Source organism: Lynx canadensis, chromosome D4 (genome assembly GCF_007474595.2).
Source record: "Lynx canadensis isolate LIC74 chromosome D4, mLynCan4.pri.v2, whole genome shotgun sequence".
NCBI lineage: Eukaryota > Metazoa > Chordata > Mammalia > Carnivora > Felidae > Lynx > Lynx canadensis.
This window is the reverse complement of record NC_044315.2, coordinates 82,878,135-82,895,240: the sequence shown is the minus strand read 5'-3', so window position 1 is coordinate 82,895,240 and position 17,106 is coordinate 82,878,135. Positions and strand designations below refer to the sequence as shown.

Genomic DNA, 17,106 nt, shown 5'->3' with positions numbered 1-17,106 from the left:
AATGCCTTTTTATAATAGTGAATTATATTCCTTTGTAATTTCAGGGTAAAACCTGCATTTTGAAATCAATAATTTTTTGAGAAGAAGTAATTTTTAATTTAAAAACATTTTTAAAGGAAAGACAACATAAATTATTTTGTTCCACTGTTAAGAAGAAAGAAATCATGTTGATGTTTTTTTTAACTATGTACAACATTTGTAATATTCCTTTCAAAAATACATTATTTTTAATAAGTAAATTTTAACTATGATAAGTGGAATAGTTTAGTAGAATAATTGTATTTAGTTAAAATGCTATACTAATGATTTAGGTATTTTGTAATATAAAGTAAGTGAAACTGACTCTTTATAACAGTAATGAGTTTAATAGGTAGTGTCCTTAAAGCTATGTTTTAGTGCAGTCCAATTTGCATTCATACTGTCCAGAAACTTTAATGCTACATTATACAAAAAAAAAAAAAGAACTTTTCTTCATGAAGATTAAAAAAAAAGTTTATTTCTGAGTGCGTTTTGGGGAAGATTGAGCTCGTCCTCAAAATATACGACTTCTCAGACTACTTTCTGAGAGTGACCATTTCAGTGTATAAAATTTGAAAATGTCATTAGGGAAAGAGCAGGGTAATGGACTATTTACCCGTTTGCAGCATATTCTCATCTTCTCATCTGGAAAATTAAATCTGATTACAGCTTGGATTAACATTTACGGTTGTGGGAGAGAGGAAGATGGTCCCTTAAACAACATGGAATTGAACAATGAGATTATATCGTTTATAGCTAATTTTAAAGGCTAGCTTTTGAAGGGAAGATTTTTATAATTGTAAGCTTTAATATGTTCACTGTTTTGTTTCTTACTGACTGAAATATCCTAGAGGTAATAACTGGATAACTGAGAGGGCATTAAATGTAATGCTTTCTGTCTTGATGCCTACCATGTTAAAAGTGAAAGCAATGTAGATTCCCGTGTTAACGGCTACATTTGCAGTTTCTCTGAAATTTCCTAAAAGAGCTCCAGCTCTAGAAGATTGTGACATTTGGTTAGTGTGCCGTTGTTACACATTTCGTAGAAAAATGAAGTCAGTGTATTTTTCGATAGTCAGTTAAAGTGTCACGCCTTGACCCTTCAAATGGAGTCCTTGGTGTGACAGAGAAAAACAGGCAAATAACTTGGTAAGGTGTGAGTGTGTGCACACATACTGGTTCCTGATCTACAAATGAGCCCTCATACATAACCACAGTACTTTTATGAATTATTTTGCATTTCTGTTGTAAAAGATCTGTCTACCACGTTTTCTAGGAACTTGAAGCCTAAGGCAGAACTCAAGGTTTTGGAGCCTGTGTAAAATAATTTATAGCACCGTTCCAGCAAGTCTTGCCCAAACTCTTATTCTATTAATTAAACATCCTGTGGCAATCTGGTATATCTTAAAGATTTAAAGTATGTTATGGTAGAAGACTCGAAAACATGAACAATTGAGGTTGAAGAAAATTAACCTTTCTTTTAAAAAAAAAAATCAAGACATATTTGTTCTGAGACTCCCCCCCCCGCTGTGAAGACATAGGCCTCTTAAGCATGGTCATGTTCGGTGCCTGAATCAGATCGTGCTGTTGGGATTCCCGTGCTGTGAAATGTCCTAAGTATGGAAATGCTTCTGGTGGCTTCCAGTGGAAGTGGTGCCCATGTGTCTTTGTGGAGACCTCCTCTTGCAGGGCCACGGTGCTGGAAGCAGGGAGTAGCCCATCACATGGACATAATGCAAAGCCTTGTCCCAGAGCCAGCTGCCTCTTTGAGGTGTATGTAGTTAAGAGATGTATGGATTCTACCATACCATGCGTCTTGTGGCGAGATATTTTTAATATATTTTTGTCGAAAAGTATTTTCCTGAGAGATGATGAATTAGTTTTTAATTTTGTTAAGAATCAGCCACTTAAATCTGGAGAAAGTTGCCGAGAGAGAAGGAAAAGGAATGTTCTTAATTTTCCTTCAGGGGGACAATTCTTAGAGAAAAAGCTTGACATATGCCCATGCTTCTCTTCTTACTGCCAATTGCCTAAGCAAATTGTTGCTTTTTTCCTTGGTAGTTCTCTGATCTGCAGATTTTGTGTTGAAAGTTAGCTGTTTGGTGACACTGCATTTGGCGGTGAGGGTATGAATGTGAGAAGGTGTTTTGGAACATTAGCAATTACAGTATTGGATGGTGGATAAAGAAATAGATATATAAATATTAGACCGATGCACAGTTTTCCAGTGTATGTTATTTTCCATATAAAGATATAGAACATTCATAAAATGTTCCCAGACCATTTAAAACTCAAAGAAATGCAGCTGATGCAATGAAATACATAGAGTCCTTGTAAAAACATACAGACACGCAAGTGGATTGCTGCCAGACAGAAAATTTAAAGGCGGTTTGCTTAACTGCAGGGTGCTACGTTTTGCACAATGTGCCATGCTGAAAACTGTTAGTAAGGCGGGTGTTGTGTTGCTTGAGAAAAGCAGATTGTATTTGGACCTTTTAAACTCAGATGTTTCCAATGTCGATATTTTGGTGACATTATGGCATTATGATCGACTCAATGTGAAAAAAGAGGATTTCACTCTACTGTGCAAAATAGACGTTTAAGGAAACTCAAATCAATTATTTTCGTCTTTTTGTTAATTTTTACAAAATTCCTTTCATAGTGTTTTATCAGATCGGATCTTTAGCTAATTGAATGGGACTTAGTAGGTTGGGCTTTGGGTTTTAAAAAGCATTGCCCTCCCTATCTGCCCCCATTCCGCTTTAAAAAAAAAATATTGCTTTAGAGAATGTTAAGAACCCATGAAGTTTGCTTTTGTGACCGTCAAGGCCCTAAAGGAAAGCACAAGCTTTATGCTTGGATCGTAGTAAATAATAATCCATGTATTCTCTTGGAACGTGATTCTGTAAAACTCTGGGCATCTCACTTTGGGGTTAGTCTGAGGACAGTTGAAGGAATTTGATGATGATGGTGATTATGCCTACCACTGAGGCAGTGTTGAGGATGGCATGATTTGAATGAGTTCCATCTTGGCATTCCATGGTCATCTTTACCATTAGTATATTAAAATAAGTTGTTTTCTTTTATCCATGCTTTCTTCTCGTTTTAAAGTTCTAGACTGCATATATGAATAAAATACATTTCTAATTATTAATGTAGTTTCTTATTAACGTAGTTGACCAAGGATGTAAGAACCTTCCTTCTCCCACCCATGAGTAGGAAACTTATTTTTTAACTTGAAGAATAGATCACAAATTTGGTTTTTGACATTGTCCCCTCAGAGAATGGTGATAAAAAGATAAGTCTTTGTGTTTTTTGCCATCTTTATTTCATGAGTATTTTTGTGGTTCCTGAGAAGCATCAACTACTGCAAGAAAGAGGACATGATATTAAAGATGTATATGTGAGTCATTTCTATATGAGGTTTTCTGGTTAAAGAGTGTTAATCACATGACAGTTGGAAGAAAAAGAAGCCTTAGATTATTTTGTGGCTTTCTGAACTTGTTTTTCACCATTTCCCTCAGCGGCTTGCTTACAAGTGCATTTTTGTTCAGTCTTGGGCGCAAATTTTAAATCCTAATATGCCAGTTTTTTTCTGCACCAGGGTGACGTACGTATGTTTTAGGAATTGGAACCACTGCCTCTTACGGAGGCTCTCCCCACCCCCACCCCAGCAGCACACTTTGAGAGGTTGATGGCCTCTGGCTGTATCTTTGCATCCTGCTGACTAATTCTTCCCTGTAGACCTAGTGCTGCTCAGCCCACACCGTTAGCGCCCTCTGGCCTCCTGTCCCAAGAGGGCCAAGTTCTTGAGTGATTTCAGCCCTTCCGGCCAGAGAGAAGCAACAGCTTCTTCCTCAGGCTTACTGGGGCAGCCGTGCACAGTACCTCAGAGGGGGGTCACTCCAGAATTCTGCTGGTCACAGTCTACACGGTCCTTTGTCCCATCTACTACTTGCAGATGAAGGTTAAGAAGGAAATTGGTCCCCAGTTTGTAAGTCAACCAGAAGATCCTTCAAGAAGAGTTGAAATGGTCTACAAATAGTTTCAGCTTTTTTGCATCAACCCATTGGTGGAAGCTTTGTTTTTTTTGGTATGCCTTTTGGAATATTCCTGCTTTTGTTACTAGTCTTGGGTTTTGAAAAAATAACATCCATTGACTTGAATGACTTGAAAACTGGTATTTCTAGGGTTTAAATGTAGTATGTGAATAGGCTCTTTGTTTTCTCCCTTTTTGATTCTTTGCTGCAGAAAGGTTCTTGGCTGCATTGTTGTGTTGTGATTTGGAGGGTTTTAACTTTTAATGTGGATTCACTCATCGAGAAGTAAATTGATGTTTTAAAAGGTAGTTATGAAAAAAAAAGATAGCTATGAAAACCGAGTAGTGTATTTTGTGATCGGTGTGCGAGGGGACCCTCAAATATTATGCTTTTCCACAAGCCTTTGCACTGATATGTGATTTCTCAAATATGTAATAATATTATCACTCCCCCATAATGTGTCTCTGAGGAACCAAGTCTTACTCTATTAGAAAAGATTGAATGTTTTCCTAATCATAGCAAATGGAGTGCTAATAGCTTTTAATTAGTACACTTCTGTATTGACTTAAAGACGATGGCATTGGATTATCCTGCAATTATGATTGAGGAATCAAGTGAACCCTTTGGTAATTCCATTTTAAACAGATGGTCATAAAAGGTGTTTTCACCTATGTTTTATAGTTTCTATGCAAGTCTTGTTATGTTCAGTAGAACATAATATCTCATTTCATGATATTTTGTCTGCACTGCCAAGCCAAAAGTCTCTTGTTTGGTTCTGTTTTGAAGAAAACTTCATCTGGTTTTATCTGTATTTTCAAGAGTTCATGAGTGTTTGCTAAGGGTATATTTTATTTTGAAAAGCAAAGAGTTTTGCATTTGTTCCTTGAAAGAATTCTTCTCTTACTCCCCCCACCCCGCCAACACACACACACACACACACTCACACACGCATGCAATCTGAAACTGGTGTTTAAGGTGGTTTATCAAGCCCACATCTGTAACTGTGAAAAGGAGGCTTCTGATTAGAGAAAAAAAAAGTCAAGCCAGGTTTAAGACTCATTTTCTTTGGAAAAAGTATTGAGTGCAATTTGCAGCGGGCAAGATTTTTGCATTAGGTAATAGTCTAAAGTTAACAGTAGCATCAGGTCTTCAGAAATTTTTCTTTTTTATATTTCTGGAGGAGGGTAATGGGAGTGCCTTGCCGAGTCCGTCCTTGTGCTCATCAACATAGCAGCCTCAGCTGCCCCCTTGGATCCCCTGCCAGGGCTGCTATCATCTTCTGATCAAATATTAATGTGTGATCCTCTGCTTGCTCACTAATCCAAAGCCAATTAATATGATCTGTCAATTATTTACAGATCCTGAGGTGCAAGAGGCAATTCCCGGAGGACTACAGTGACCAGGTTCGGAATGCGTATTAATTTTTTACATGACAAAATTTATTTCAGAGTTGTTCAACATATTATTACTGTTCTTTTTACTGAAAGAGATAAATGAATTTTTAGAGGGAAGAGAAATAGCAATTAGGAACCCAAGACAAAAAGTAAAAACAGATGAGGTATCGGATTGACAATATTGGTGCTAGATTTGGGGTGTTAACCTTCAGGAAACAAATGCACAAAAAGTAAGGAAGAAAATCTATCACAAATTTTTACTTTTTACTTTGAGGTATGCTGTAGTCTGCAGTTCGTTAGGAAATCCTTTTTGGGCTGCCTGTGAAATTATTTATTTATTTATTTATTATTTATTTATTTATTTATTTAAATGCTAGTAAGCAGTCAAGAACCAGCATAACAAAAAAGAGAGGATGTGGAGGGAAGTTTATAACATTTCCTGGAATTGAAATAGATTATGAAGCTGTGTGTTATGGTAGTACTCCAAGAAGAAGATACGCATTCAGGAACGGTGAGGTTTGTTCTAACGATGGTAGTGAAAGTTGAGGTTGGTTGGTTGGCCCTGCCATCTCGAATTTTCCTGTATCCCGCAAGCATGGAGTGAGTGAAAGGAAATATTTTAGTCACAGAATAGCGCTGAAGTTGTGATGTTGCTCTACTCTTGATAATTAGATCCGGGTTATACATTCTGGATTCCAGTGTCTATCTTAAGAAATATTAGAGATGTTTTATAGCTCTTTGGGGGCATCTTACATTTTAGTTCAAATAAGCAATTTGGGATGCTTTTTAAAGCCATTTCAAGATAGAAGCATCCTTGATTACACTGAGTAAAAACAATTATAAGGTCTTTCACATGTAGAATATTGTACACAATAAAAACATGTTTCTGAAGTACCTCCATTGAATTTTGTCTATTAAAAAATGTCCTTGAATGAGGATAAGTACAATGGAATGGAAATATCCAGTACAATAGTCGTAACACCTTTGCAATGTGGCCTGTTATATAGAGGGCAAGGTATCTGAGACATCTTTATGAATACAGGGGACATAATGTGACCAGGAATATAACTGGATAATCAGTATAATGAGATGCTTTGTAATGAGATTTTATTGTACAAGAACCCAGGAGAACTGGTATGGTTTGCTTTGTGTGTGATCTCAAGACTCTTGAATGAGATTTAAAAATACTAATCTTCTCTAACCCTTGCTTCGTCTTCCAACAGGAGAGTTACATTTTATCTTGCCTTAAATTGCTGTGTGATTGATTGAAACCCATTGGATTTAAACTACACAATCCAAAGATTATAAGACCTCATTATTAATAATTTTTTTCATCAAACATGTCTAAAGAGTGAAAAATCTCAAAGTGTGGTTCTGAATAGACTTGAGTCCATAGCTCTTAAGAAAATCATTATTCTAAAATCTTTTGTCTAGGTAAATAACCTTTGTGGTCCCAGGTTCTGAATTAGCCAACAAGAGAAAATTTGTGGACAAACCTGAAAATAACATGGTTAACATCTGCATCTATTTCCTTTAAACATAGTTTCTTGCTATATCTGAAACTTTTGACCAGAATGACTATTTCCTCTTTTTGGTGTAACTTTTAAAAATCACATGGTAGTATGTTCATGACAAAATACTTAGGAAATATGGATAAATCAGCAATAAGTTTAAAAAGAATGAAAAGAAAGCAAACATAATTCATCTATAGTTTTTACTCAGAGATAACCACTATGACAATTTGGTATTTACCTTCCTATGTTTGTTTTTCTGAGTATATGTTGTATGTTTGGGAGGCACATATGTGTATATACACATATGTATGTACAGTCCCCATATATATAATATGTGTGTGTATATAGAGAAATACTCTTCTGTTGCATGTGAAACTCAGTTTAGAGATTAAATATTATGTTATGAACTTAGTTCCCTTTACTTTGGTTATGGATGTTATCACAAGTATTTCATATGTTGAGTTGGAATAATTTAAAATTCCGGTAAGAACCTAAAAAAATGATGATTTTCAGCTGTTTTAAAGTATTCACAGGATAGTTACTTGTTTTCTTTGTTTAGATCTGTTTAACATAATGTTAAAATTTGGAGGACGGTACTCATGGGCTAGATGCAGACTTAGGAGAGTCTTATTTAACATTTCTTCCAACTCGGCATACGTGGTTTCCCTTCCTTATCACATATAACTCGAGAACGAAGGGTGAATGAAAGGTCTGCTTTGCTTTTGGGGAAGTTACCTCCACGTTCCCTGAAATGATTTGACAGTTGATTGGATGGTCAAGGGAATGAGACCTGCATGTTTCTTATTTACCTTTTTATCAGTTGGGTGCCAATCTTCTATTTTTTTCCTCCTCTTCTCAGCATTTTTTGGATTAACCAAATTATCTTTCCCCTTGGTGTGCTATATTAAAGTGTTCTTAGAATGTTTTATTCCATAGAAACCTTAAATGCTGGATATGTGCTTGATCTAGACAACATTTCTAGTATTAAACATTTATGATGTAATCCGTAAGGAATTGGGAGCTAATTCACCACAAAGGCATAGTGCTTTTACGACATACGCACGCACACAAAATTCCCTCCTCCAGTTTTCCTCCTCATTCGCCTAACCTACCAGTGCTTGTTTTTACATATAGTGTATTTCCCATGTACCAGCACACTTGATCAGAGACACTTGCTGCTGCTAGATGTTTTATTCTGTGTGTTCTTTGTACCTTACAGTAAAAGAATCTGTCACAAATTATTGTGGCTCACTGCTTTAGAAACTGAGAAAAAAGGGAGGTTAGATTGACATCTGTGACTGAATAATGATGACCAGCCTTTTGGCTCTCCTTGAGCCACAAAGCTAGCACTGCCTTTAGAGTGGAAAAAGAAGTAAGAAGAAAGGGGAGGGATAAAAGAGAGTTACAAATCTGTGGTCCCGGAGATGTATTACTGTTGGGCCAGTTGTCTGCGTGGTATGATAATCCATTTTGATCTTCTCTGTCTTAATTGTCTGCTAAAGACAAATGGGCAGTAAAAGTTCATCAGTTTCATCTTTTTGCTTCTCGTTTAGAAGCAGAATAAATGATCCACATACAGAAGTAGCCTTTCTTTCTGACACGGAAGTAATGCAGACCCAACACGTTTTATTAAAATGTTTTCCCCTCATTATTTCGCTCCTCTCAGCTCTGATAGATCTTACTGTTTCATAAAAAATGTAATCTGAAATGTAAATAAGGGTCTCGATTCAGAAAGAAGAAGTAATGAGCAGCCTGAGCCACATCTTAGGACTCTTGATTGTAATTACTGACAAAGTGATTTCTCTGTGCCCCATTTTTTTTCTTCCTTAAGTTGTCTGTGACACCCTCAGACCACAACGACATTTATGGTTTAAAACCATTAAATCACTGTAGCACTCAATATTTCATTTAAAATCTGGTAAGCCTGCTATCTTGAAACCTGAAAGTATAGGCTTTGTTAATTCCGGAAAGACATGCAATTCCTGTATTTTTGAAAATAGAGGAACAAACCAAAAAGGCAAAAGCAAGGGCTTCTCAGAGTTCACATTATTTATTCATCTGCTTTTGTTTAATGCTTAGCTGGTTTAAGTACTAAAACATCAACATTGATAGGATCCTGACTTGAATCCTGCATTTAAAAAAATAAATCTTGTAACAACGTATTTAAGAAATTTAAAAAATTGTGTCCCTAAGCGTAATATGAAGTAGTCTAAATTTTTTTGGTGGGGGGCGAGTGGTGTTAAGATTCCGAAATCACGGATATGATTTTTTGGTTACTTTGGTTTTGGTAGCTTAAACCACATTCTTTTCAATCTCTCACTCCAGGTTTAGATAATGAAGTTCTTAATAAAGCCTGGACCATAGAAAAATTTGTTTAAAAAGACCAGAATCGCAATAAGATTATTTTTCCTCTCTAGAAATGGTTCTCAAAGATATCAGCATGTCAATCTAGCATTAAAAATAAATACAAAACATGAATACCTTTTTTTGTTGGAAACAGCCTGTAGTTAATTAAGTAGATTTATAATTATTCTGTTTACTGTATTCATTCATAATTATGGAAATAATTGGTAAAACTTTATTCATTGTGATTAGTGTAGTTTTAATGAATACTAATTGATTAAGGGAGGAAAGGATAGTTAACATGTTAGCAAATTATGGTCAACCATTCTCATCAAAATCCCATCTTTGGTTTCAAAACATTATATGCTTTCTAGATTAAAAAGGGCCTTTAGTAATTATAACATGTACTATAATTTGGAGTAAAGCTATGGTAACCTATCAGAAGATTTCCATAAATAGCCTTGTAATATGTCAAGGGTAATAGGCATTACACTACCTTTTAAAACATGTTAGTTATAATACGATTACCTCTTGTCCTAAAACATGAAGAATTAATAATTTGTTCTCACAGTTGCACTTTTTACAGCCTGTTTGTTCCAAGAGTAGTGCTTAGAGGGGGTATGCGAGAAGTTGTTTCTCCAGTGTGCTCATCTATATTTTGGTGAAATATAGCCAGTGTCTTAGGGTTTTGAATAGAGGTCTGAGCACCCTTACTCACCCTATTTATATAGTTCTCTGTTTAGAGTTGCAGGTAATTTTTCTTTCCACTGGCACTGAAACAGAGGTTATAATGAAACAACAAATTTTATGCATTTATAGAAACTATAAAAATTTTATGGAAATCTTTATATAGAAACTAACAGTGTTTCTTGTACAAGCTCTATAAGCAATGTAGAAACATGGGACACTGGGAAAAATAAAAAGGTACCCTTTCTTTTATGGTTTTATATGGTCTGTGTGATTTTAAAATTTCACTATAGGCAGTTAAGCAAATTATAAAAACATACATCACCTATATACAAAAGGAACAAAAATATGTTGCATAACTTAGGCTAATTGTGATGGAAATTGGCATTTGTGAGTTGCGTGTAATTGCTTAAATATGGAGTTTTCATCTGTTCATACTTCAGGTATGCTCTAAAGAAAACATTTTTTAAGCTCACGGTTATTCATAGCGTAACCTATGTAAATGGTTTGGAAGATTCTGATTAGAAAGACAACAGAGATAATATTTACTCAAGACTTAAACTACCTGTATGTTGGTGATGGCCTCAGTTCTTTTGGTGAGCTCCTGTTTAAAAACTTTTGTGTTATTTTTTTTTCTAAATCTTGATAAGCCAGAGACTAAACATTTCTATTCAAAACTTGTTCATGCCCTGATTCATTGAAAGAATACAGATATAGTAACAATATAATATAAATACAGAAAATTACAGATATAGTCCACAGCTCCTAAGTTTTCTGTTACTGTGAAAGGAAGTCTCATACTGACGTTATATATGACATACGTGTGTAATATTCACACAAGATTTAAAACAAATGACACAATTCGATTTTTCTCATTATTGTTAGGTGGAGAACCACACTGCTGTGCGCCTGGTTTGCATAAAATGTGACGTTGATTCCAGAAGGATTCTGCCAGTCTTTCTATAGTGACTTATCTAAGCTGTAGAATCTTCAAATTGGAATTGAGACTTTGGGCCTTGCTTTCACCAAACTCACAAAGAGTAGAATCAGACCTGGGTATATCCCATTTCTCTTGGAAACTTGAGCTTCCTTCCCCCACCCCCATTCTTCTCCAAGGTGTGGGTGCTGTCATACTTCCAATATGCTCATATAATCTGCTCAGATATGCCACTTTAAATGGTGAGGTCACGTTTGGTCCTGGAAACCATATACATGGGAACAGAATATATTGATTCATTTGAATCTCAGCCAAAGGGTCAAATAGATCACACTTTAAAATGGCTCTAACAGGGGCACCTGGGTGGCTCAGTCGGTTAAGCATCCAACTTCGGCTCAGGTCATGATCTTGCAGTCTGTGAGTTGGAGCCCTGGTCAGGCTCTGTGCTGACAGCTCAGAGCCTGGAGCCCATTTCAGATTCTGTGTCTCCCTCTCTCTCTGACCCTCCTCTGTTCATTTTCTGATTCTGGCTGCATTTTCTGATTTTTTTTCCCCCTTGTGCCTTTGATGGCAGAAACTGGGAGACTAGATTTGATTTTATGCATTAATTGAATGAGAGATTGATAAGTGTAGTGTTTGCACACTGTAAGCCAGATACCGTATCAGGTAAAGAAGAGAGAAGTAGTAGATTCCATCCTTCCCCTGAAGGACCTTAGTGTCTAGTAGGCTACAGGGGTAATGGGGTCTAGTAGGGGTCTAGACCTTACGGTCTAGTAGGCTACAGGGGTTGTTTTGTTGGACTGTTAGAACAATGGCATGACCAGAAATTGGGGATGTCTCTGAAAACTAGGACCTTTGGGTAGGGATGCCACCATGTAATCACATTCCTCCAATTTCTTGTCCTTTGTGTTATGACGCTGTAGAAGGTAATAAAGTTAATCAGAGTAGTACAGAGAAACCCAAGTGGAAAGTCCTGAAGCTGCCCTTAAAGATCATCTTTTAAGTTTGTTTTAGATGTGTGCTTTTTCCAAGAGTCACTGTTGATTTATGGATTTTTTCCACCTCTTGCTCAAAAAGGTCCGTTTCCATATTTCTTAGTAACTTGGCAGTCTGGGACTGTAGATGGAAACATAATTTTCTCATCCACAGATATAAACTCTCAATCTCTTTAGACCCTAGGAGGTGATTGTTTAGCATAATAGCAACAGAGCACCCCGCTGAAGCAGCTTTCTTCAAGTAGTGCGTCAGTATCCACGATTGCCATCCAGTGTAGCCATTTTGATGGACCACATTACAGATTTTGAAAAGATTCATTGATAGATTGCAGATGTATAAATGCAATCCAGATTAAACATCTGCTTCCTTGTATATGTTTAAGAGTGTCCTGTTCTTGATGATTGTCTTGGTTTTAATGTTTTTTCGAGTATAGGTTCACGGATGGGTAAACAATAATCCTAAAAAAAAAAAAAAAAAAAAAAAATCTGTCACGTGTTGCTTTTATTTCTCCCAGTGTGTTACAAGTCAAATTTATCACCTTGGATGAATGTCAAAATTCATGCTTGTTAAAGTGTGTGCTGAAGAGAAAGCCACCTTGTATATAAGAGCAGCTATCCTGTCATATCTATATCATGAGTTTCCCCCCTCCCCCATTTCCAGAAAAGGGTGAATTTAAGAATGGGATAGGGTTGGGCTGACTTCTTAATGAAAACTGTATTTCAAAACCTTAAATATGTAGCTGAACTCAATTGAAAAATTGATACATTTTCTGACTTAAGGCTTTTCTTTAAGTTGAAGATTTCTTCCCAATTTGGTCACTCCCCAGCTGTTACAGTTATATAGAAGGAACTCATTAAAAAGACAAATTCTTTCTGAGCTATTCTTTCTGAAAGCGCGCCAGGCTATGCAGCTACGTTGTACTACTACTTACTTGAATCTAACGCCAGGAAATGGTAATTATGCAATCCTTACTTACACATTCTTATTAGAAGTGTTCTTCTGGTTTTATTCTGGCTCCAAAAAAGCCCCACTAAATTTTAGACATCTGTGAATACTATTGGATGGTCTTGTTTCTGGTGAGTTACTCCATGATTATGACTAAATGGACTGTGGCTGTTTTTGAGAGTTGTAGTCTGAGTCTTAACTTTAGCCTCACGTAACCAGTCTGTTACACATAGGGCAAGTCTGTAGTCATCCAGTCTCATTCATTATCCCTCCTAAGGTGCTCTCCAGTCTCCCTAGTGTGCCATTTCTCTCTGCATTCAACTCTCAACTTCTCTCATGTGGACCCTTCCTGATGGCCTACAACCCAATGTCCTTATAATCACTACCTTCCATAAGATGGCCAAAGATAATTTTCTAAAACCTACGTCAAATCACACCATTTCTCTTTAGTCAAAACTCTTGATGGTTCCCTGGTGCCTTCAAGATTGACACCAAATTTCTTAACTTGGATTTAAGGCCCTTCACAGCCTGACCTTGACTCAGCCTCCAGCCTGCTGTCCTACCACTTTTCACTTTATAAGCAGACATAGAACACCTCACTTTCCCAACATGGTTTGCTTTCTCCCACTTCTGTTTTTGTCCAAGCTGTTTTTATGGTTGAAATGCCTTCCTCAAGCTCCCACCAGGTATCCCCCAGGTATACTTCTGTTCAGCATTAATTGCCCTGCTTTATATCACTTCCTCTGTGGAATTTGCCCTGACTGATCAGTTATTCCATCTCAGCACTTGGAGAGCACTTGGAACATTGACTCCTTACACCGTATTATTGTCTGTCAATCTGAATTCTTCAAGTATAGGAATGACTGTAGTCCATGTTAGAGACTCTTTTCAACAGATAGGATAAATTACAGGCCCGTGAATAATTGTGAATATGAAGTATGTAATACACAGACATAATTGTTAAGGAGTCCAGGTTCCAGAAAGGAGACTACAGGTGTATGACAGTGGTAATCAAGAACATGGACTTTGGAGCTAGACTGATTGGGTTTGAATCCCAGCTCTGTCATTTAGTGAGATTTACCTCTTTGGGATGTCATTTCCTTCTCTATGAACTAGAGATAATCAGAGTAAAGACCTCCTAGGACTTTTGTGAGGGTTAAGTGATTTTGAAATGTGTAAGAGTGCTCAGAATGAGAACAGGCATCTAATAACCAATAGTTATGTAGTGCCTCCTCCTTCTAGGGGGCAGATTTAAGGTAGCAGTTACCCCAGTTTGGGTACTTTTGTTTTGTCAGGTATTAGGGTTATATGATGAGCTTTGCCTCTAGAATTCGACAGGTCCTAAGAAGAATTCTCGAAAACCTTTCCTTCATAAGCCTGCGCTATTCCAGAGCAAAATTTAGAGAAGTCGTAAAAGGAAGAGAGAGTACTTTGTCAAGTAGAGATGAAGAGATATAATCAGAAACCGTTTCTGAGTATTTATGTTCTAAAACGTACTGAAAATGTGGAAACTCTTGTAATGGTGATGAAGGGGTTTCAAATAACTAATTATTTTTCATTTATTTCATTTCCATCGTGAAATCTGTTTTGAGACTTTCCGTGTTCAAAACCCCAGAAATTTAGTAACGGGGCCCACAGTCCTTGTGAATTAGCCCTTTTTGTTGCATATAGTGATTTGTACTATTGTGTTAGCTTTCATCTTTTAAGTACTTACATGCAGCAGAGTTAAGAGTCTTGTGGCTACCATAATTTCAAACTGTCACCTTTGGTCAGTTTCAGATTTCAAATGTGAACTAGCATGAAGCCCAGACTGTTGGACTACTCTGTGGTGTGTGCCTGTGTGTGTATTTGCAAGTGGGGATTGGTGGGTAGAAATGAAATGGTATTTATGAAAGAATTAAGATTGTCTTTGAAAGAGCAATGAGTTGACCAGAGTCACTTGCTTATATATCAACCTTGTGAAATGTGTGATATAATACTGTTTCACGTTGCTTTTATTCCTGGAACATTCTTACCCAGCACTTTGTCTAATAAATACTGACTCATCTCTCAAAAGTCAGGTCACATGTCACCACCTCTGAGGAGTCTTCCACATCCCCTTGGTAGAACCTGATAGTACCTTCCTTATTCCTTGACCATACTTTCTGTCAGAAAACCCAGCACACTTTATTGCATGTATCTTCATGCATGTATCTTCTTCCTCCCCTAGGCAGGAAGTCAGGGAATCTTACTTGCTTCCTATCCATATCTCTAGGACCTGGTACTGTGTATGGGTATATGTATTCCAAATATTTGCTATATAATAAAATGATTGTTTGAATAATGTTCCCACTGTGATCTTGGGCTCAGAATTTGAATGAGGTAGGACAAACCAAAACCCACATTTATTGAATCCTATCTTACCTAGCAGAGGCTTTTAAGGTTCTTGTATTTGAATGTATTTCAAACAGGATGCCTCTTTAGTAACATCTAATTTTAGAAGTGTAAACTGTAAATTGTTGAGAGCATCATTTTTATCAGAGAACTCTTCCAACCTCCCAGATACTTCTCATCTCTAGAGCTCTAAACCGCTGGTAAATTGAGTGTTTCTAAATTTCTAAAATATATCTGTTATAATAAACAGATTTAATGGCAGCTAAAATCTTTGCATTATTCATGTCTCACTTCTTCTTTTTAAAATTATACTTATTTATTTTGAGAGTGAGTGAGCGTGAGGGGGGAGGGGCTTAGAGAGAGGGAGAGTGAGAATCCCAAGTGGGCTCTGAGCTATCAGCAGAGACCCCATCACAGGGTTCGATTTGATGACCTGTGAGATCATGACCTGAGCCAAAATCAAGAGCCGGATGCTTAATTGACTGAGCCCCACCCAGGTGCACCCCATCTTAACAATAATCCCCCTACAAATTTTAAGTGCCCCCCTTTTTGTGTGTACATTTGGCCCAAAGAAAAGTAGAAGGCAAGTATGCCCATGTTATATGAGGTCTGGCTTTGTAAAGGTCACGTTGGGCAAAGGCTTTAGTTTTTCAGCCTATTTTTTTTTTCATCTTTAAAACGGGAAGTGTAGTAATTTTGTAGAACTGACAGGAGAAGTGGGCATGATATATACACAACACCTGGATTAGTCTGGTTTGATAAAGATTATCTGATGTAGCATGAGGAGAATGAAGCAAAGAGAAGATTTTCCTGTTTCCATGTAATTGATGATGTCTGGTATTGTATTAAGTCCTAGAATATAGATAAGTTTTTAATGTGGATAAAGAGCCTAGAGTCAAGTGATAAAAACTATTCTAACCTCTCTCCCCAGTTTCCCATCACAAGGCAGATAGAACAGCTGTGTGTTCTTTCACTACCCTCTCGACAAGCCATGGGTTTCTCTCTAAGACTCTGATGACCATAGCATCTAGGGCACTTTCGAGAGTGAAATGGGCACCATGATAACACAGAAATCATGAGCAGACCAGGATGTCTTGGGCAGGCTGGCACATGAGACTCCCCTACCTAAGAGCCTGTGACCCAACAACATGAATCTTTCACTCCACTGCTGCAATTGGAAAGTGAGGTGGGAGAGAGGCTTTAGCTTCATTTGGCGTGGAGGGCTACCACTGCAAAGGTGTAGCTGTGTGAGTGTTTGTAACTGTGGAGACAGAATCCTAATCAAGTAGGGACCAAGAATGAGACTCTCCTTTGTAGTCAGCAAAGCAGCAAGCTGAGAATTGTGGGAAGAGCTTAAGCTCCAGGGGTAGATGAACTTGGGTTTGAATGTTGGCTTGTCCATTCACTGTCTACTTGCAGTTAGGCAAGTTATTTCACTCTTCTATCTGAAACTAATGTTATTCTGCTTTCAAAGTTCAGTTCACGCGTAAGAAGTTGATAATCGTTATAATACATAAGATTACTGGCAGGATCGTTGAGCATCTGTACTTCTAGCACAGGTTGTGCAATGTATTAGCTGCTTTGTCAGTCTCCTTCCGCTGGTCACTTTACCCCCTCCAGAGAGCAGATGACCATTGGTATATGAGGAACATAATGAAGGCTGGATCAAAAGAGACTTACATAGGTCAATTAGATACTTTAAATTATATACATAATTCTTTTTTCTTAATGTTTATTTTTGAGAGAGAGAGAGAGAGAATGAATGAATCCCAAGCAGGCTCCACACTACCAGTGAGAGCCAGATGCGGGGCTTGAACTCTTAAAAGGTGAGATCATGTCCTGAGCCGAAACCAAGAGTC

The 17,106-nt window shown here is 37.2% G+C and overlaps 1 protein-coding gene across 7 annotated transcripts in view; it reads left to right on the top strand.

The window, feature by feature from the left end:
• Positions 1 to 17,106, top strand: part of DENND1A (DENN domain containing 1A) — a 512,100-nt gene that overhangs the window by 125,185 nt on the left and 369,809 nt on the right. For 6 of the 7 annotated variants that reach the window (XM_030294533.1, XM_032595666.2, XM_032595664.2 and 3 more), the window contains exon 3: positions 5,417 to 5,461. In XM_030294533.1, the coding sequence (XP_030150393.1) occupies positions 5,417 to 5,461 (45 nt within the window). Of the gene's footprint in view, positions 1 to 5,416; positions 5,462 to 17,106 lie in introns of those variants that run through there. The other variant, XM_030294537.1, reaches the window with a different exon arrangement.